Consider the following 23,369-nt stretch of genomic DNA (forward strand, 5'->3'; position numbering starts at 1 on the left):
TCATTCCCTCAATTCTTGTAGTGGTACCGTCATTCTGCCCCATACCATAGTTCAACAAAATTTCCAGACATGTGGCACTGACATTCTTGAACAACTGGAACTCCAAGATCTCCCAGTCCTCAAGGTAGACACTTTCTTCCTGCCCGCGGGCGGAGACGATACCCTAGCAATGTGGCTCGTTTAACTTTTGACAGCCGTGAACTCCCATCCTCAGTTTATGTAGCAGGACATCGGTTACAAGTTCGAAAGGTGATCCCTACACTGCAACAGTGTAGAAATTGCTGGCGATTTGGCCATCCAGCGAAATATTGCAGATCTATCGCCGAATGCCCAGTCTGTGGTGCCGATGACTATTCTAATACGTCTTGCAATCGACCTCCATCTTGCCTCAATTGTCATGAGGCTCACCCTTCGTACTCTTGCCGTTGTCAAGTCTACTTAAACGAGCAGGAAATCAGTTACCTCAAAGAGGCAGAAGGTCTCCCTTATGCCATGGCAGTTTCTCATCTCCGCCTCCAAGGGAGACTACCTCGTGTTTCTTATTCCCGTGTTTCAAAATGTCCCCCCACTTCTGGTATCCCATCTTCTGCACCCACCTCTGTGGTTACCTCTCCCATAGTCACTCCTGTAGCTAATTCTTTTAAGAACATAAGAATGTAGGAACACTGCAGAAGGCCTACTGGCCCATACGAGGCAGGTCCTTATCAAAACAGTCTCTACCTAAAGCTACCCAAGAAATAACTCCCGTACCCCATGACGCCAATCAAACCCAGCCCCTCCCACTCATATTTGTCCAGTCTCTTCTTAAAGCTACCTAAGGTCCTAGCCTCTATCACCCCACTAGGAAGACTGTTCCACGCATCTACAACTCTGTTAGAAAACCAGTACTTACCTATGTCCTTTCTAAATCTGAATTTATCCAACTTACATCCATTATTTCTGGTTCTTACCTGGTTCGACACCCTCAGTACTTTATTAATATCTCCCTTGTTTATGCCTGTCATCCACTTATACACTTCAGTGATATCTCCTCTCATTCTACGCCTCTCCAGAGAGTGGAGTTTTAAGGCTTTAAGTCTATCTTCATATGGGAGGTTCCTTACACAGTAAATCATTTTAGTCATTCTTTTCTGTATGCTCTCTAATGAGTCTGTCCATCCTGTAGTAAGGAGACCAAAATTGAGCAGCATAATCTAAATGAGGCCTCACTAGTGATGTATAGAGCTGCAAAATAACTTTTGGACTTCTGTTACTTATACTTCTTGAGATGAATCCAAGTAATCTGTTGGCCTTGTTGCGCACACTAAGGCACTGCTGTCTTGGCTTTAGATTTCTGCTTACCATGACTCCCAAGTCTTTTTCACATTCTGTATGATCAAGCTCTACTTCACCTAGATTATAGCTTCGAGGGTTATTTTCATTACCAAGGACAAGTACCTTACACTTATCCACATTGAACTTTATCTGCCATTTTTCAGACCAAGACATTAATTTGTCCAAATCCTCCTGGAGTTCATTGACGTCCTCCTCAGAGTGAATTATACGGCCTATCTTTGTATCATCAGCAAACTTACTCATGTCACTCGTAATCCCTTCATCAAGGTCATGAATGTAAATTATGAATAAGAGAGGGCCTAAAACTGATCCTTGTGGAACGCCACTAGTGACTAATCCCCATTCAGATTTCACTCCATTAATGGTAACTCTCTGCTTTCTATTGGTAAGCCATGCCTCAATCCATGCTAGACCTTTACCTCCTATACCATGAGCTGCCACTTTTCTTAAGAGTCTCTTGTGAGGTACTCTATCGAAAGCTTTACTAAAATCCAAATAAACAATATATTCCTTATCACTGTCAACTGCCTCAAATGTTCTATTGAAGAACATCAGTAAGTTTGTCAGGCAAGAACGACCTCTCGTGAATCCATGCTGAGATTCATTTATCAAGTTATGCTCTTCAAGGTGACTTCTGATAATGTCAGCTATAATTGATTCTAATAACTTGCCCACTATAGATGTCAGGCTTATTGGACGGTAATTTGAAGGAGTGGACTTATCCCCTGATTTGAATATAGGAACCACATTAGCCATCTTCCACAACTCTGGCACAACACCGGTAAGGATGGACGCATTGAATACACTCGTTAATGGCTGACTAAGCTCTATCTTGCATTCCTTAAGTACCCTGGAAAAGAGCTCGTCGGGTCCCGGGGACTTACTTTGCTTCAGTTTGTCTATCTGTTTAATAACCATGTCCCTCGTGACAGTAATATTAGTTAACTTAAATTCATCAGGAACTAAATAATTGTTAATTACTGGAATCTCATTTACATCTTCCTGTGTAAAAACTGACAAAAAATAGTCATTAAATAAGGAGCACATTTCCAGTTCGTTATCAGTCAGCTGTCCATTCCCAATTTTCAGAGGTCCTACTTTTTCCTTCACCTTCGTCCTATACACTTGAAAGAACCCCTTTGGATTAGTCTTTGATTCATTAGCAACTCTAATTTCATAGTCACGTTTAGCCTTTCTAATCGCCTTTTTTACTTCTCTTTTAAGCTGAACATATTGGTCAGTAAGGTTAACCTCTCCTCTTCTGATGCACCTATAAATTCCCCTTTTCTCCCCTAACAGATGCTTTAGCCTCCTGTTAACCCATTTGGGATCGTTATTATTAGACCTAATTTCTCTCTGGGGAATGTATATACTCTGGGCACTGTGTACATTATTAAGAAAACAATCATAAAAGCAGATCCCTTCATATTCATAAGTATGATTATCGTCAATAAAATCATTAGCTAGATAACCCCAATCAAGATTAGACAGATGTTCCCTAAGTCCATTATAATCGGCAGAACGAAAATCAGGGATTTTTACTGTATTATCATTATTCTTGCATTCCCAATTAATGCTAAAAGTGATGGATTTGTGATCACTTGCGCCAAGCTCTTCAGTGATCTGCAGATTATTCACGAGTGTTTCCTTATTTGACAAGACTAGGTCTAGCAAATTATTACCCCTGGTAGGCTCAGATACGCTCTGTTTCAGAAAACAGTCCTGAACTGTTTCCATGAAGTCACTGGACTCTAGATTACCTGTCAAAGAATTCCAGTCAATTTGACTAAAGTTGAAGTCCCCTACTATGACTGTTACCGTGTCCAGAAGCCCTAACAATTTCGTCCCAAAGAAGTCTCTATCGTGATCCAAGCGTGGAGGTCGGTATATTGCACCTAGAATTAGTTTTTCTTGACCCTCCACGAACTCTACCCAAACAGACTGTTGCTGCTCCATCTATTTTTATACCTGTTTTTATGCAGCAATTAATATTTCCTCGAACATACAATGCAACTCCTCCCCCCTTCCCATTACATCTATCCACATTGAACAACTTAAATCCGTGAATATTACACTCGGCAGTCATGTCCCGAATCTTTAAATCGTACCACGTTTCAGTTAATGCAATGATATCAAAGTTCCCAGCACATGCTACCAAACGTAGTTCATTAATTTTATTTCTTGCACTTCGACTGTTAGCATAAAATACCATCATATGTTTTTTCTTCTGCACATTCTTCCTATTCATCTTTGTTTTTAAACAATTTCTGAAATTATCATTACCCAGAGTTACTCCATGACAGTTACTATTAAGATTCTTAATATCAGAGCATAAGTCAATATATCCATACTCATTATTTATCATTTCTAAACCCATACCTCTAACTAATCCTAGTTTAAAGTCCTAACAACCCCCTCAACTGAGTTAGCAAGAAAACCCACACCTGCCCTGGATAAGTGAACCCCATCCCTGGCATACATGTCATTTCGGCCATAGAAGTTGTCCCAGTTGTCAATGAATGGTACTGCATTATCCTTAGTGTTTATCCAGCCAACAATTAATACCAATTGCTCTGGACAACCATTCATTACCAACACCTCTTCTTGGCAAAATGCCACATATAACAGGGCGCCCCCCCTTCTTCCTAATTATGTCTATAGCTGTCCTGAACTTTCTAACTAAATCCTCACTTCTACGCTTGCCTACATCATTGCCTCCAGCACTGAGACAAATAATAGGATTGATCCCATTACCGTTCATGATGTTGTCAAGCCGGCTAACAATGTCCTCCATCCCAGCCCCAGGAAAGCAAACCCTCTGTCTCCTACTCCTGTCCTTCAAGCAGAATGCCCTATCCATGTATCTAACCTGGCTATCCCCAACAACAACAATATTCTTACCTTCCTTGTTGTCGTTCGTCGTGACGATCCCAGTAGTCGACTCGCATTCGTCGGGTAGCACCGAGAATGCATTGGAGGTTTCCACAGGAGTTTCCACAGCAGTCTCTTTCTTCTTCATCGTTTCTGGCTTTCCATTCGTCTTCTTGATTGTCAACTTCGTTGTCCCCTGCTGTCCAGCCACTGACCACGGTCCCTTCTTGACCTGAGGACTCGAAATAGGAGGACTACTACAAATCCTCTTAGTTTTCCTCGGTCAGTCGCCGTATTTCCATCTTCGCTACCCTCAATTCTTCCTTAAGTTGCTGGTAAAGTTGCTCGATGGAGGGCATCTTGGTTCAGTCCACGGGGAGCACACAAGACACTTCTTCACAGAGTTAAGTACAGGTCACCACTGACCTGTGGTGTCCTCGGCTCAGACGTCCCTACTTCAACGTCTCAGTCTGATCTCGCTTCTTCGTGTTCTCTCTCGCAAGCCTCAGTAGCGACGAGATCTCGTATGACACCTCCGCCCAATCATCCCTCTACTTCTCAAAACTCAAAAAAAGGTCCGTTAACACCTACCCATCTTCCACCTCCTCATTTTCCCTTCCCTGTCTCTACCTGGTTCTCTCCCTCTCACTGGCTCTGTTACAAGTGTAGAGGTTCACCCTCCTCCTCGTACTGTACCTTCCTCCCCTGTTCCCTCCCATGTTTCTTCCTCTTCTGCCACCTCCCAGGTTTCTGCCTCTTCTGTCCCCTTCCACGCTTCTCCAGTTCCCTCCACCCTTTTGCCCCCCCCCCTACCTTGGTACAGTCCATTACAGTTCCAATCTTTACTCATCCTCCCCCTACCATTTCCAATATTGTCTCCCATACGACGTCTCTGAATTCTGAAACACTTGAAGCAATCTCTGAATATATTGCAGAGACCAAACCATCAATGGACACTGATCCACCCTCCGCTCCTCTCTCCTCTACTCCATCTGCTTAACTCCTTTCTTCACAGCGCACCGTTCCTTCGCTGCTTGAACGTTTTCCACTGTCTCCGCATGTGGACTTTTCTAACCCCTCTAGTCCGTAGGAACCCTTACCTGCGGATTTCAGGTATCTTTATCATTGCCAATCATGGCCTATTTACAGTGGAATATACGCGGCCTCGGGTAATTGGGGTGAGCTTCAGATGTTATTCTCCCAGTTTTCCCCTGTTGGTGTTTGCTTACAGGAGCCAAAATTACACTCTGCTGTTATCTCTCCCATCTCAGGCTATAATTTATTGTATTCTTCAGATCCTTTTCCTGATGGGACCTTTAATGAAAGTGCCCTTCTTCTACGCACTGATATTCCGTACCATCAGCTATTTGTTTGTACTTCGCTGCATTACACAGCAGCCCGTATCCACTTGCATAGGTGGTATACGCTCTGTTCTTTATATCTCTCTCCTTCTCGGGCATTATCTATTCCGGATATTGCCTTTCTTGTTTCGTCATTACCACCACCGATTCTGTTACTTGGTGATTTTAATGCCCACCATTTCCTCTGGGAGGGGGGGGTCTCACTGTGATTCCCGTTTAGAGGCTTTTCTTGCCACCCACCCCCTCCATGTTTTAAATACAGGTACTCGCACCCATTTTGATCCTCGGACTCGCACACTCTCTTGCATCGATCTCTCAGTCTGCTCTTCCTCCACCGCATTAGACTTCACTTGGTCTGTTCTCCCGGACTTACATGACAGTGATCATTTCCCAATCATTCTTACTTCCCCTTCATATTTGCCACCTCTTCGCACCCCACGCTGGCAATTTAATCGGGCAAATTGGAACCTTTACTCACGCCTAACTGTTTTTAAAGAGGTTCCTTCTTCGTCCTCCATCGATGAGCTTTTACACCTCTTCTCGTCCTCTGTTTTCACCGCAGCTTCTCATTCTATACCCCAAACTTCGGGCAGGCCTTCTCAGAAATGCGTGCCTTGGTGGTCTCCTGCTTGTGCTCGTGCAGTACGTTTGAAACGCACTGCATGGGGCAGGTACCGGTACAGTAGAACCACAGAGCGACTCCTTGATTTTAAACAGAAGCGTGCGATCGCTCGCTGTGTCATCCGTGATGCTAAACGCACTTGCTGGCGAGATTGTCTCCACCATCACCTCTGCTTCCTCTATGAGTGCAGTCTGGAAAAAAGTACGAAAACTGAGTGGTAAATATTCTCCTGACCCGGCTCCTGTTCTGCGGGTTGCCAGTGTTGATATAGCAAACCCACTAGATGTTGCCAATGAAATTGGCAATCATCTGGTCCGTATTTCTCAGGGACTCCATCTATGCCCCTCATTTCTTTCCTCAAAGTCTGCCAGAGAGTTAGCGCCCTTGGACTTTTCTTCTCTCAGAGAAGAACAGTATAATGTGCCTTTTACACTTCAAGAACTGGAGGCAACACTCTCAGCTTGTCGATCATCGGCAGCTGGGCTCGACGACATTCATATTCGTATGCTACAACATTTACATCAGTCAGCCCTTGCAGTCCTATTACGCCTTTACAATCTTATTTGGTCACAAGGAGTTCTTTCACAGCTGTGGAAATCCGCCATTGTTCTCCCTTTCCGCAAACCAGGCACTACGGGACATGAAACCTCCCAGTATCGTCCCATTGCTCTTACCAGTGCAGTTTGCAAAGTAATGGAACGCCTAGTAAATAGACATTTAGTGTGGTATTTAGAGACACACAACAGTCTCTCCACTCGTCAATATGGCTTTCGTAAGGGACGTTCTACCATAGACCCCTTACTACGCTTGGATACGTATGTTCGTAATGCCTTTGCGAATAACCACTCAGTTATTGCCATATTTTTTGACCTTGAGAAGGCATATGACACAACTTGGAGGTAAAATATTTTAGCCCAAGCCCACTCCTTAGGCCTTTGAGGCAATCTACCATCCTTCCTTAAGAACTTTTTAACTGACAGGCATTTCCGTGTTCGGGTTAATGATGTGCTCTCCCCGGACTTTATCCAAGCTGAAGGTGTCCCCCAGGGATGTGTTCTGAGCACAACACTTTTTCTCCTTGCTATTAATGATTTGGCCTCTAGTCTTCCATCAAATATTTGGTCATCACTCTATGTTGATGACTTCGCTATTGCCTGTGCAGGCGCTGACTGTCACCTCATTACAGTTTCTCTCCAACATGCAGTCGACCGTGTTTCCAATTGGGCCACCACACGTGGGTTTAAATTTTCCAGCACTAAAACCCACCAAATCACTTTCACTAGACGCTCTGTCATCTCCGATCATCCTTTGTACCTCTATGGCTCCCGTATCCCTGAACGTGATAGTCAAGTTTCTGGGCCTCCTCTTTGATCGTAGGTTATCCTGGAAACCTCACATTACCTCTCTGAAGGCAACTTGTCACAGCTGGCTGAACCTTCTTAAAACCCTTGCTCATCTTTCATGGGGAGCTGATTGTCGAACCCTCCTTCGCCTACATTCCACCCTTATTTTATCGAAACTTGATTATGGTGACCAGATTTATTCAGCGGCATCTCCTGCTACTCTCTCTAGCCTTAACCCCATTCATCACCAAGGATTACGTTTATGCCTTGGTGCTTTTCGCTCTTCCCCTGTCGAGAGCCTCTATGCAGAAGCGAACGTTCCATCCTTATCCGATCGCCGTGATGCCCGTTGGCTGCGCTACTATGTACGCTCTCATGATCTCCGCAATCCTTCCATTTATAGAATGGTCACTGATATTAGTAGACATTCTTTATTTGTTCGCCGCCCCTGTTTACTCCGTCCCTTCTCTCTTCGCCTTCATTCGCTCTTGTCTTCTCTTCAACTACCACCTTTCTATGTACATGTAGCATCTCACTTTTCCCTACCCCCCTGGGAAGTTCTAGCTGTTCGAGTCTGTTCTTTCTCCCTCCCTTGCTCGAAAGCCCAACTGTCTACGGTCGCTTCCCGCTCTTTTTCTTGACCACTTTCACTCTCATTCTCATGCCATTGCTGTGTACACAGATGGCTCTAAGTCTTCTGACGGCGTAGGATTCGCAGCAGTGTTTCCGGACAGCGTCGTACAAGGGCATTTACTATCTTCGGCTAGTATTTTTACTGCTGAATTATATGCCATCCTTACAGCACTTATCCGTATTGCATCTATGCCTGTGTCATCATTTGTGGTTGTCTCAGACTCCCTTAGTGCTTTACAGGGTATACAAAAATTTGATACACCTCACCCCTTAGTCCTCCATATCCAACTTTGGCTACGCCGCATCTTTACCAAGCATAAAGATATTGTTTTTTGTTGGGTCCCTGGTCATGTTGACGTACAGGGCAATGAACAGGCAGACACTGCTGCGCGGTCAGCAGTACATGACCTACCAGTTTCTCATAGAGGTATTCCATTTACGGACTATTTTACTGCAATATCTTCCCAACTTCACATCCGTTGGCAACAACGTTGGTCTACTATGCTCGGCAACAAACTTCAATCTATTAAACCGAGTATAGGTTACTGGCCGTCTTCTTATCACCAGTGTCGAGGTTGGGAGACTACTCTCTCCCATCTTCGCATTGGCCATACTCGTCTTACTCATGGATATCTCATGGAGAGGCGTCTTGCTCCTCTGTGAGAATTGCCAAGCTCCATTATCAGTCAGCCACATTCTGTTGGACTGCCCACTTTATCAACGAGCACGCAGAATTTACCTCTGTCGTCGTCTTCGCTCCGCTGCTCTCTCTTTACCTTCACTTCTCGCTGATGGACCCACCTTTCATCCGGACTCTCTCATTGACTTTTTGACAACAACTGACTTACTTCACAAATTCTGATACCTTCAGCCCTTTCTACTTCAATCTCTTGCTACCCTCTACCCCCGTACTATCCCCTGCCCCGCTGTTTTCTGTAACCTGCTGATCATCCCCCCTCCCTTCTGCCATCCAATTCCCTTGCTTCCTTCCCTACCCTGCAGCGCTGTATAGCCCTTGTGGCTTAGCGCTTCTTTTTGATTATAATAATAATAATAGTGGTGATTGCAAAGTGAAGCTTTTATTGGTGTATCACTCTGAAACTCCCAGAGCGTTCAGGCAAAACAATGTCCTCAAGGCTAATTTGTGTGTGCTGTGGAGGGCAAACAGTAATGCATGGGTCACTAGGGACTTTTTCTATGACTGGTTACACCATGCATTTGCCCCCACTGAAAAATTACCTAATGGAAAATAAATTGGTCCTTAAGTGCCTCCTGGTATTAGACAATGCTCCTGGTCATCCTTCAGACTTGGCAGAGACTTTCTGGGGACAAGAGCTTCATTAAGGTCAAGTTTTTGCCTCCTAATGCCACTCCTCTCCTGCAGCCCATGGACCATCAGGTCATTTCAGACTTCAAAATACTATACAAAAGCTATGTTTCAAAAGTGCTTTGAAGTGACCTCAGGCACTCGATTGACTCTTAAGAGAGTTTTGGAAAGATCACTTTAGTATCATCAGTTGTGTAAACCTTATAGGTAAGGCTTGGGAGGGAGTGACTAAGAGGACCTTGAACTCTGCTTGGAAGAAACTGTGGCCAGAATGTGTAGACAAAAGGGATTTTGAAGGGTTTGAGGCTAACCCTGAGAAGCGTATGCCAGTTGTGGAATCAATCGTGGCATTGGGGAAGTCCTTGGGGTTGGAGGTTACTGGGGAGGATGTGGAAGAGTTGGAGGAGGAGGAGGAGGACAATGAAGATTTAACCACTGATGAGCTGCAAGATCATCTTCAACAGCAAGAGGCCAGACCTGAGGAAACTGCTCCGGAGGAGGGGATAGAGAAATTGAAGTTGTCTACTTCAAAGATTAAGGAAATGTGTGCAAAGTGGCTTGAAGTGCAAACCTTTACGGATGAAAATCACCCTCGGACAGCTATTGCAAGCCGTGCTGGTGACTATTACAATGACAATGTTGTGAACCACTTTAGACAAATCATAAAGGAACGAGAGGTACAGAGCTCTATGGACAGATATGTTGTGCGACAGAGGTCCAGTGACTCTCAAGCTTGTCCTAGTGCCATTAAAAGAAGAAGTAACCCCGGAAAAGGATTTGCTACCTAATGGAAGGGGATTCCCCTTCTAAACAATAACTTCCACACACTCCCCTCTTCCCATCCCATCAATCATCAGATCTTCAATAAAGGTATGTCATGTATTCTGTTCATAGTGGAGTATTAACTGTGCATGTCTTCAGTTTGTGTATTAAAATTAATATTTCATGTGGTAAAATTTTTTTTTCATACTTTGGGGTGTCTTGCACGGATTAATTTGATTTCCATTATTTCTTATGGGGAAAGTTAACTCGCCTTGCAATAATTTCGGTATACAATAAGCTCTCAGGAACGGATTAATATCGTAAGGTGGGGGTCCACTGTGTGTGTGTGTGTGTGTGTGTGTGTGTGTGTGTGTGTGTGTGTGTGTGTGTGTGTGTGTGTGTGTGTGTGTGTGTGTGTGTGTGTGTGTGTGTGTGTGTGTGTATATTATATATGTATATATATATATTATATATATATTATATATATATTATTTATATATTTATTTTCCTGGTGAATGGCAAGGGCAATGATTATCCTGTTGAAGGATAGGGAATCCAGTAACATCTCCCCCTCAGTCTGTTGTATGGGCTTTTACTAAAGCATAAACTTGCATTCTTGGTTATGGTTTATTAGCTGAGAAATAAGGAAAACATAATATTTTTGTGTGTTGTATTCAAAAAGAAGGGCAAGTATTGTATAGGAAAGGCTTGGGAACATGATTAGTGACCATAAAGAAGGCTGCATTTGTGGCTGGCATGCCTCCAATGTTTGCTTTGGATTTTGCATTTAAATTGGGATATTGAAAATGGTGTAAAATTGGCCAAATTTCAGATTTCTAGGCACTTAATAGGGTAGTTGATTGTTAAATGAGCAGTTTCCTGTAATTAAATAGTACAGAAAGCAAACCAGCAAAACAGCTGGAAATTGGATTGATTTAAGCAGTGGAATTGGCACTTACAACAGGTCTCAAAATGGGTGAAATTGGTTGCGTAAAGTGCTCTAAAATTTTGTGTGTGTAATTCCATAAGTACTGTACATAAAACTGTACATTTTTAATGTTATTACCTTTGGGAAAAGATTCTCTGTTTTCGAAGATAAATTATTTTTAATGACAACACAAGGGATGTTGACAGTGAAAGGGTTAAGATGATATATTTACTAAACGAAATAAAAATGATTATGCATTGCATCAAATTACTTGGAGTTGTTGTATGGTTTCACTCAAACTTGTAGGTAGTGGAAAGCTGGTACAAGAAACCACAGCAATTGCCACAATGGGGCAGTTGCAATTAAAGCCTTGATTTAACAGATCTCAATTTGACAGATTCAAAATTTAACAGGAAAAATCTGAATGGGCAAAGTCCCTAGTTTCCTAAATTGTCCATTATTATTAGTTTGCTGGGTAAATCAATTTCAAATGCAAAGGACAAAGTCTGTTGTTTCCAGAATTGTTAATTTTGTTCCTGGAAAAATACTCTCATTATTCAGATGTAATGGACAGTCTGTATTAAACAACTCTTCCCTAACTGTTTAACCAAGGTTTCACTGTACAGTTAGGTGAAATATGCATGATTGTGCAGACCTAAGATGTGGTTGGGATTTATGAGTTAAACAGGTATTATACAATATAAGAATCTTGACAGTTTTTAACAGAACTTTTTCTTCCTTATTATAACTAAACGGTGATTTTTTAATGAACTGTTATCACCTATGTAAGACTGATTTAACACTAAAAGGAATTCCATTTTCATTTAAAGGACCTTGACTATATGCGGTGTGCTGAACGTCTCTTAAAGTTGGCGGTAAGTACATTTGTAGAAAGAGGAACCCTGTCATTAGATGATGGGTAAAGCCAAAACTTGGAAAAAGTATTTATTGAACACCTTTTAGCCAAGTGCGAGTGTTATCAAATCTTAAAGGAACACAGCATGAGCTTGTATACTCCATCACAAACAACAGGGTGACTGAAGGTGTGATTTTGACTGATGTGGCCAGTTGTTGGTCTGTTTTCATAGTGCTGAAATCACCTTAACATTTTTCTCCCCTGTTATCCCCCCACACTAATTTACCTTTAGTGACAAGATTTAAGCAGCCTGAGTGCTGAACATCCCTAAGAGAGAATACAAAGTTGAGAAAGTCTGGGAAGCAAAAACTTTACAGTTAAAAGTGAGAGATGTTAAATGGGAAGGTGGAGGTATTAGATTCATTAATTTTGATGTCTTATTGTGCTGTTAGAGTGTGAGCAAGGTAACATTTATGTAGGGATTTAGGGAAACCAGCAGGCCAGACTTGAGCCCTAGAGATGGGAAGTACAATGCCTGCATTCTGAAGGAGGGGATGTTAATGTTTAAGTTTTATAACTGTAGTGTGAGCACACCTCTGGCAAGATGGTAATGGAGTGAATAATGATGAAAGTTTCTTTTTCGGGCCACCCTGCCTTGGTGGGAAATGGCTGATGTGTTAATAAAAAAAAAAAAATGTGGGTATAGTTGATTTCCAGTTGTATAGAATTTTTTTTTTTCTATAAGGGTGATTTTTCTACCATCTAGGTGTGGACCTTCTTTTTAATGTATCAAAAAGTCAGGGGATCAGAGCATTATAAATGTATCATCAGCAAAGAGTACATTCTGGCTTAAGATGCTGTGTGGCATTTGGTATGCCATTATATAGAGGAGGTAGAGAAGAGGGCCCAGAATGTTACCTGTGGGAACACCTAATTTAATTCATGACTGTGCTGTTGTCTTTTTAAGTAGGATATAAGCTCTGATTGTAACTGGTCTTCATTCTGATTTTTTCCAGTTTTTGTAAACTGTTGCCTATCCCTCAGCCATGTTTCAATTCAGGGGATAATTTCTCCTATTCCATGAGCCACTACCTTTATCATCTGATGGAACTATTAAAGGCCCTACTAAGGTCCATTTACACAGTACAGTGGAATGTCAGTTTTTGTATGCCCTTGTTTATGTAAAACTATAGTTATACTCTGTAAAATGTGTTTTTTGTTAATATTTTTGGGTGTCTGGAATGGATTAATTATATTTACATTATTTTTTATGGGAAATATTAACAAAAATACATTTTATAGAGAATAACTGTAGTTTTACATACAAACAAGGGCATACGAAAACCGAGGTTCCACTGTACTGTGTAAATGGACCTTAGTAGGGTCTTTAATAGTTCCATCAGATGATTGTTAAAGGTAGTGGCTCATGGAATAGAAGTTATCCCCTGAATTGAAACATGGCTGATGGATAGGCAACAGTTTACAAAAACTGGAGAAAATCACAATGGAGACCTGTTATTCAGTTCATATAGAATTGATCAAGGGAAAAAGGTGAGTGGTGCGTTGAGGTATGTGGAGACGAAAATTATCCATGGAGGCAAAGAAGGGAACGTATGAAAGTATAATGGTACCAACACACTCGTATGGGTGTGAAGCTTGGGTTGTAAATGCTACATTGAGGAAGCGGCTGGAGGCAGTGGAGATGTCCTGTCTAAGGGCAATGTGTGGTGTAAATATTATGCAGAGAATTCAGAGTGTGGAAATTAGGAGGTGTGGCATTAATAAAAGTATTAGTCAGAGGGCTGAAGAGGGGTTGTTAAGGTGGTTTGGTCATTTAGAGAGAGAGTGGATCAAAATAGAATGGCATGGAGAGCGTATAAATCTGTAGGGAAAGGAAGGCGGGGTAGGGGTCATCCTCAAAAAGGTTGGAGGGAGGGGGTAAAGGAGGTTTTGTGGGCAAGGGGCTTGGACTTCTAGCAAGTGTGCATGAGTGTATTAGATAGGAGTGAATGGAGATGAATGGTTTTTGGGACATGATGAGCTGTTGGAGTGAGAGTAGGGTAATATTTAGTGAAGGGATTCAGGGAAACTGGTTATATTTATATAACCAGACTTGAGTACTGGAAATGAGAAGTACAATGCCTGCACTTTAAAGGATGGGTTTGGGATATTCCAAGTTTGGAAGGGAATGTTATATGTCTTTATATATGCTTCTAAACTATTGTATCTGGGCACCTCTGCAAAGACCATGATTATGTATGAGTGAGGCAAGTGTTGAATGATGAAAGTATTTTCTTTTTGGGTCACCCTGCCTTGGTGGGAGACGGCTGACTTGTTGAGAGAGAGGGGAAAAAGAATATACATAGTTTTATATACAAACTAGGGCATATGAAAACTGAGGTTCCACTGTATTTTATTCTTTATCATGGTCTAGCACCTCAGTAAACTTAGAAAAATAGGGTTAGTAGATTAAAAGGCCTCTTTGTAAAACCATGCTGAAATTCACTGATCAAAATTATATCTTTAAACTTGCTTTGAATTGCATCTGCAGTGCCCTTGTGGCTTAGTGCTTCTTTTTGATTATAATAATAATGCATCTGCAGTTATTGATTCCATCAATTTTCCCATGATTGAAGTAAGTTGATTTGTCTGTTAATAGAAGCTAGACATCTCTCCTCCTTTATAAATGGGTAATCACATTCGCCATTTTTTTACTGGTACAGTACCCATTTGTAGTGATTTACTGAATAAACTGGCTAATGCTTTGCTAAGCACCTCTTTACATTCCTTTTAAAACCCTTGAAAGCAGTTCATCAGGACCTAGTGACTTTTTTTTTTTACTCTGTTGATCTGACTGAGGACTGTCACTAGTGACTGCATAATTATATCTGCCCTGAGTTCTAAGCCCTCCCAAAAAATTAAATAGAAACATGGCACATGCATGCTAAAATAATTTTCATGTACATATTAAATAAGCAATTAATGTTAGAAAAATGACTCGCTATAAATCCAGCCCATACAAAAAGAAAAAATTGGCTATTTTTAACCCGTAAACGGTCCAAACATATACGTTTTTACCGCTAGTGCCCCAAACGTATACGTTTTATTTTTCCTGCCTTCAAATTTGGCACAATTGACCTGAGATGCCTTGTCAGCATAAAATGGGTTCTAACGCTCAGTGTGCATGGTATTAAAAAAAATCTGGGACCACTTAGTACCTTGTGGGAACACCAGTTCAAATGAGCACCAGCCAGAGCAAACAGCACAGCAAACACCTTTGATTAACTGATGTCATGTAGTATTAACACTCCCATTTTAAGAGGAAAGTGATTTTGACCATCAGTTTAGTGGCTTTGAGGTGGATGTGGCCAAAAGTGGTAGAGAAAATATCAAAAAAACCTCGATAATAACCCATGTGCAATATTTGTGCAACACCCTTTCAGAAAGTCTTATAACCTTTGCCCTAAGTAAAGAGAAACAATTCTGGCTGGCTGGCTCTCCGGCTCTCCATTTGTCTGTATCTGTCTCACAGGTACACATAAATACAAGTATACATAGTGTAAATTACCTAGGATAACCCAAAAAATCCAGACAAAGCGCTATACTCTGCTTGAAGATATGAGTAAACGTGATGACCCAGTCTTGTGGCTCTCTGAGACAGAGAGCTAGACAGGGAGCTTGACAGACAAGCAGACATGTTTGTGTGCCAGCGAAAACAAAGCGGGCCCTAATCTTTTCTTATCAAGTCTTATCACGGCACCCTTGCCATTGCTCATCAAACGTCAGCTCTTATCAAATGTTATCTCTTCACGTCACTGTCAGGGGTGGACTTTGTTTTTCATGCTTCAAGGGAACTTATTATTTTATTATTATTACATATTCTCCTCCTCCTCCTCCTCCTCCTCCTCATTATTATACACTTCCACATATCCAAAACATTGCTGGGACATTTAAATACTTCGTATATATTCCAAGACAATAGTAAATGACCAAGGCAGGTGTAAATGTCCACCTGTCAATGTGTTTGTGACAATGTGAGTACAATTTCAGTACCTAATACTAGTGTCAGAACAAAGATTAATTATGAAATGACAAGAACTACTATAAATTGTAATTATCAGAAAATAAAAATTATATAATATGAACAATGAAAAAGATATATCGGCAACACTTCTGCAAGCGGCAGCACTCCATGTTGCCGCCAGGTGATCTCCAAGTTCCAACTTTGCGACTTCGTATCTCGGTAAGTACTGACCCTAAAAAATTTTTTTTTTATCCTGTAACACTTAGAAAAATGTGCTCTTTCTTTAAATAGAAAAAAAAGATTTTTTATTTTTCAAAATATTCGGGGCACTGGGGTAGTGAACGTATATATACGTTTGGATCGTTTACGGGTTAAGTATCAAATTTATTTTTGTAAGACAGGTTAACGTGAGTAAAAGGCTTAAGGGGTTAAAAATTTATTTTTTGTTCTAGGATACTCATTATTATTATTATCAAAAAGAAAGGATACTCATTAATGCATTAGAATACAGGCTGTTTTGTTAAATTGCTTGTGGGTCCTGTAGTGACTGACCCTAGGACTAAGGTAGTTTTGGGCAATCAGATTATCCAACTTTTTGCTGGATAATGTTGGATGCAAAATAATAGATTTAATGTATACCATATAATTTTTCAGTTTCAATTGAGGTACTTGGAGGCTGGTGAATTATTATTATTATAATCAAGGGGGAAGCGCTAAACCCGGAGGATTATACAGCGCCTGGGGGGGGGGGATGTGGAAGGCATTCAGGCTTAATTTGGGGAACTGGAGCACAGATAGGAGGCTGGTGAAGGGTGTGCTGATCTAAATTTTTTAGCTTTTATCCTCTTCCTTGGATCAGACCCTGATTACTTCTCTTTCTTCTCACTGACCCTTATGGGTTTAGCACTCTTCAGTGAATGAGTATCTTAGTAAATAAATTTCTACATATTACATTATAATAAGTAATAAATGTGTTACATAATGAATATATTTATATTTTTTCTTCTTTATTTTATATCTAGATTCCCAACCATATATTGTGGCTTAGTTGGTTTTATCTGTGCTTCCACTCATTCCTCAATACACTTGCTGAGCTGCTTTACTTTGCTGATCGTGACTTTTACCAAGATTGGTGGAATGCAAAGGATGTGGGAACATTCTGGAGACTTTGGAATCTCCCAGTACATAAATGGGCAGTGAGGTATGTACCTGTTATCTGTTAACCCTTTCAGGGTCCAAGGCCCAAATCTGGAGTCACGCACCAGTGTCCAAGAATTTTCAAAAAAAAAAATTTGTTATTTTTTTCTTATGAAATCGTAGAGAATCTTTTTGTGAAGGTAATAAAACAAAAAGTACGAAATTTGGTGGAAAATTGACGAAATTATGCTCTCGCGAATTTTGATGTGTCAGCGATATTTACGAATCGGCGATTTTGCCGACTTTGACTCCCATTTTAGGCCAATTACATTATTCCCATCAACCAAATTATTAGCTATTTTACTAGTATTACTTCTATTCTATCGATTGAGCACAAGAAATCGCCAAGTCAACTGTTTCAACTACAAAATAGTGATCGGAAATTGTTAATTTGGCCAATTTAACACAAAGTTCAAAATATTCCAATTTCAAAATAGGGTCCAGAATAAACAATGTAGGCATTCCTGGCACTAAACTAACATTTCCTCTGTTCATTAGTCATGTTTTGAGGCTTTACAAATAAATTCCATTTTGATTTTTTATTCACATAATGAATTTTTATTCACACCAAAAAATAGAAGATTTACTGCTATGCAATACTGTAATAATTGTATAAATATCATCACCATATTTGTGAATGTATATTAGACCCACCAGCTGACGTGTATTAGACGTGTGAGGTCGTTTGTTTACTCTTGAATATCGGGAAAAATTTAACATTTCCGCTACTTTGAGCTCAGTTTCAAGCCATTTCCAGTGCTAAAACCAATCAAAATCATCTCTATTTCTGTAATATGTCTTCCATTCTATCAAATGAGACCAAGAAATCGCAAATACAACTATAAAAAACATACGAAAAAACACTGCAAAGTTGCTGTTTTAATCAAAAAATCATGATTTCAGTTTTTTTCTCTCATTATACACAGTGTGCTGCAGGATCTGTTTTATGTGGTGCACACATACCACATAGATGTATTCTCTCATATCTAGGCCCAAATGTACCACTCACAGTTTATCAGAGTGAGCTGAGCTCATGGCGTAGATCTACGGTTTGGACACTCACCATAAAGCCGTAGATCTACGGGACGGACCCTGAAAGGGTTAATTATTATATACAGTATGTTTGATTCAAAGAATTGTAACCCCTACACTTTACTCTTGGACTTGACAATTCATTTCCAATTGAGAGGCAAGAATAAGAGGTATTACCAGTAACCTGGTAATACCTTTTAGGGAAAGGTAACTTGCAATGACACTTCAGTCCCTTGTGGACCATTGTCAAGTCACAACTAAGCAAGAAAAAGCAGAAAAGACCCCCGAAGACAGGTTGGGAGGGATTAGAAAGTTATGGTGGTAGCAGGAGGGAGGGGGCAGCTGCATTGGTAGTTGCAGTAAGGATGTAGTAACAGTAGTAGTAGTAGTAGTAGTAGTAGTGGTAGAAAAAAAAAAACAAGAACTGCAGGAGATCTACTGGCCCCATGCTGGGCAGCAAAGTAAGGAGAGTAAATTAATCTTGCAGCAGTGGAAATCATGCTATGAAAGAAAGGGAATCAAGAAAGAAAGTCAAAGTCAGGAAAAGCAAAGAAAATACAGAAGACAGGTCAGGAGGAAAGAAGAGGAGGCAGCAAAGGTCAAGTCAAGTCATGTGTTGTGAAAATTAAAGCATTTGACAATGTATTGAGAAAGGCAGGACTAAGATTCATGTTTAGAATGGTGTGTATAAGGGATGATTCGACTAGAAGGGCAAATAATTTTAGCAGAGAACCAGTTAATAGTATGACTGTGAGCTATAACGTGACAGAAAAGAGCAATGTTAGTGTAGGGAAGGGGAACACTTGTGCTCTGTCAGAAAGAGAGCAGCTTTGCTCTATAGATGTCTTTGCTCTCTGGCCACATGACTACTCTTCCAACCTTGAATGGGAATATAATTCATTGCTTCCTTTCCTTGATATTCATGCCCTCCTCTGTGACACTTTCCTTTTTCTGTTATGACAAGTCTGTACAGTGACATGTGCATTAACTACTTTCCTCACCATGCTGCTCCTGTCAAGAAAAGTTTTATCTGTCTCTATTCCCTCCTTATTTGTGACCCTAGATTTTTCTTCACAGGTCATTCTCTTGCTGTGGCTATCCTCCCAATTTCATAAACTGCCTACCCTCATACTAAACAGACTTGTCTTCCAAACTTGCTTCTCCTGTGAAAACTCGTGTGCTTTGCATTCCCTACATTTCCGGTCTAACAGATGTTAATACCCTCTGTCATTTATATATAAAACAATCACAATATTCCAGACATTAAAATCGTAGTCCTGGCTTTGTTTTTGTAGAGATGCTATTCTCAATACATACATTGTCAAACTCTAATCTTCTGAACACTCATGATTTGACTTGACCTTTGTTGCTGCTGCTGCCTTTTCTCTTGACCTGTCTTCTGTATTTCATTTGATTTTCTTTTCAGACTTTCCCCTTTCTTAATTTTTTTCTTTTGTAGCATAGGTCAATGCTCATCTACCCCTTGGGGACAGGTGTTAGTGTTCTACTGTTCATCTCTACTGTCTTGATATAATTTACTCTCCTTAATTTATTTTTTTTCTCAATTGTTTGTGGGTTTGCCTAACTACTTGGTAAAAAGGCTAGTCTGTATTGAATCTTACAGCTAGACTGTCATTCTTTTGTTCCCACTTGGGTTTGCACTAGTTCCTATTTGTATGAGTTGCATTGGCTTTCTTTTAAGGCAAGAATTGAATTTAAATTGTTTATTAATATTAAGCTTAATTAATGATGCAGTATCTTGCTACAAACTGCCATGAATCCTTTGTGTGATTAAGCCTCATGGTGTTGGTGAGAAATCATTCCCCCTTCCCCCACTAATACATCGGCTGTTTCCCACCAAGGCAGGGCGACTCAAAAAAAAAAAAAAAAAAAATACTTTCACAGTCATCCACACATAATCACTGCCTTTGCAGAGGTGCACAGATACGACAGTTTAAATGTCGCTAAACGGCCAATATCCCAAGCCCCTCCTTTAAAGTACAGGCATTGTGCTTCCCACCTTCAGAACTTGAGTCTAGCTAACCAGTTTCCCTGAATCCCTTCACAAAATATTATCCTGCTTACACTCCAACAGCTCATCAGGTCCCAAAAACCATTAGACTCCATTCACTACTATCTAACATACTCTCATTTGTCTGCTGTATGCCCCTTGCACACAAAACCTCTTTTATCCTCTCCCTAAATTGTTCAACAGGTTTTTCCCCTCTTAAATTATTCAACAGGTTGCCAGTGTCTGTTAGTCAGGAATTTGGTCATGCTTTCCCACTTTGCTAAAAGTCCAAACCTTCTAGAGCTTTAGCTCCTGATGATCACACTGCCACTCTTCAATATGAACTTCAGTATTTCTTCATTGATGTTTTATTTATAGCTTGGTGTGCAAGTGCCTGTGAATATCTTGAAAGAACAGCCACTCAAAAATAACAAAATCCCAAATTATTACAGTAATTATTATTTTTTTCAACACTAATAATATTAATTTAAATATTACACTTTCTAATATTACTCTGAGTGCTGCTGCTGCTAATTCTATGACTACTACTAGTACTGTCACTACTACTACAACAACTATTACAACAACAATTACTACTACAACTATTACTACTACAGTACTGTACTACTGTCACTATTATTACTACTACTAGTCACTATTACTGCTAGTTACTACTACTACTAGTCACTATTACTGCTAGTTACTACTACTGTACTACTACTACCTGGAGTTTACCTGGAGAGAGTTCCGGGGGTCAACGCCCCCGCGGCCCGGTCTGTGACCAGGCCTCCTGGTGGATCAGAGCTTGATCAACCAAGCTGTTACTGCTGGCTGCATGCAAACCAACGTACGAGCCACAGCCCGGCTGGTCAGGAACCGACTTTAGGTGCTTGTCCAGTGCCAGCTTGAAGACTGCCAGGGGTCTGTTGGTAATCTCCCTTATGTATGCTGGGAGGCAGTTGAACAGTCTCGGGCCCCTGACACTTATTGTATGGTCTCTTAACGTGCTAGTGACACCCCTGCTTTTCATTGGGGGATGTTGCATCGTCTGCCAAGTCTTTTGCTTTCGTAGTGAGTGATTTTCGTGTGCAAGTTGGGTACTAGTCCCTCTAGGATTTTCCAGGTGTATATAATCATGTCTCTCTCCCACCTGCGTTCCAGGGAATACAGGTTTAGGAACCTCAAGCGCTCCCAGTAATTGGGGTGTTTTATCTCCGTTATGCACGCCGTGAAGGTTCTCTGTACATTTTCTAGGTCAGCAATTTCACCTGCCTTGAAAGGTGCTGTTAGTGTACAGCAATATTCCAGCCTAGATAGAACAAGTGACCTGAAGAGTGTACTACTGTACTACTACTACTGTACTACTACTGTACTACTACTACTACTGTACTACTACTACTACTACTACTACTGTACTACTACTACTACTGTACTACTACTACTACTGTACTACTACTACTACTACTGTACTACTACTACTACTACTGTACTACTACTACTACTACTGTACTACTACTACTACTACTGTACTACTACTACTACTACTACTGTACTACTACTACTACTACTGTACTACTACTACTACTACTGTACTACTACTACTACTGTACTACTACTACTACTACTGTACTACTACTACTACTACTGTACTACTACTGTACTATTACTACTATACTATTACTGCTACTACTATACTATTACTACTACTACTGTACTACTACTACTGTACTACTACTACTGTACTATTACTACTACTACTGTACTACTACTACTGTACTACTACTACTGTACTATTACTACTGTTCTACTACTACTACTCCTAAGCTACAGGAGGTAATTTTTGGCCTAGGTATGAGAAAATGGGTCTGTGCATTGAGAGTGCACAGTGAATAAAAAAAAATGCCCCATGCAATTCATGTTGCGAAATCTAAACTGACCATCTGCTTGGTTTAACCCTTTGACTGTTTTGGTCGTATATATATGTCTTACGAGCCAGTGCTTCGGACGTATATATACTAGATAGTTCTATCGGCTTCAAATCAAGCAGGAGAAAGTTGGTAGGCCCACATGTGAGAGAATGGGTCTGTGTGGTCAGTGTGCACCATATAAAAATCCTGCAGCACGCAGTGCATAACGAGAAAAAAAATTGACCTTTTTTTTTTTTATTAAAACGCCAACTTTGAGGTGTATTTTCGTATAGTATTTATCAGTGTATTCTCGTTTTCATGGTCTCGCCTGATATAATGGAAAACATATTGCAGAAATAGAGATGATTTTGATTAGTTTCACGATGAAAACTACCTTGAAATTGAGCTCAAAGTAGCGGAAATGTTCGATTTTTATCAATGTTCAAGAGTAAGCAAATCACACCACTCGTCCAATACACATCAACTGGGGAGTCTAATGTTCTTTCACTAGTGCACTGATATTATTTATAATATTTTTACAATAATGCAGTAGTCTGCATAACAGCAAATTTTGTATTTTTTGTATGAATAAAAAATCAAAATAGAAAGCAGTAGTAATATGAGAGGGGTCTAGAGACGTGACTAATGAACAGAGGATATGTTATTTTAGTGCCAAGAATGTCTACATTGTTTATTCTGGACCCTATTTTGAAATTGGCATCTTTTTTAATTTGCATGAAATTGGCCAAATTGCCAATTTCTGACCATTTTATTGGGTAGTTCAAATCAGTAAATGGGTGGTTTCTTGTACTCAATTGATAGAAAAAATGGAGTTCTAAAGAAATAGCTATGGGTTTGGTCAACTGGAACAATGGAATTGGCCAAAAACAGGCCTCGGTGAAATCGCCGATGCGTATGTCGCCGCGACCGCCAACTTCGTGGGAACACAATTCCATGAGTTTTCAACCAAATTTCGTACTTTTGGTGTCATTGGGAAAAGATTCTCTATCATTTCATAAGAAATAATTTTTTTCCAAAAATTCTGTGATTTTACTAGTAAGCATAAGTCACCTTGTCTAATTTTCGTATTTACTATTGTTTGCTTAAATATTAGCTGAATTGATACTTTCTCTGTCCATATTACTACCTCATATTTTTTT

The 23,369-nt window shown here is 40.5% G+C and overlaps 1 protein-coding gene across 1 annotated transcript in view; it reads left to right on the forward strand.

Annotated features, from left to right (window-relative positions):
- The window catches only part of mdy (diacylglycerol O-acyltransferase), a 139,199-nt gene that overhangs the window by 100,906 nt on the left and 14,924 nt on the right, over window positions 1–23,369 (forward strand). Inside the window, exons 10-11 of the mRNA XM_053790278.1 lie at window positions 12,013–12,057; window positions 17,085–17,263. Coding sequence (XP_053646253.1) covers window positions 12,013–12,057; window positions 17,085–17,263 — 224 coding nt within the window. The remainder of the gene's footprint in view (window positions 1–12,012; window positions 12,058–17,084; window positions 17,264–23,369) is intronic.

This window comes from Cherax quadricarinatus, chromosome 63 (genome assembly GCF_038502225.1).
Source record: "Cherax quadricarinatus isolate ZL_2023a chromosome 63, ASM3850222v1, whole genome shotgun sequence".
NCBI classification, from domain to species: domain Eukaryota; kingdom Metazoa; phylum Arthropoda; class Malacostraca; order Decapoda; family Parastacidae; genus Cherax; species Cherax quadricarinatus.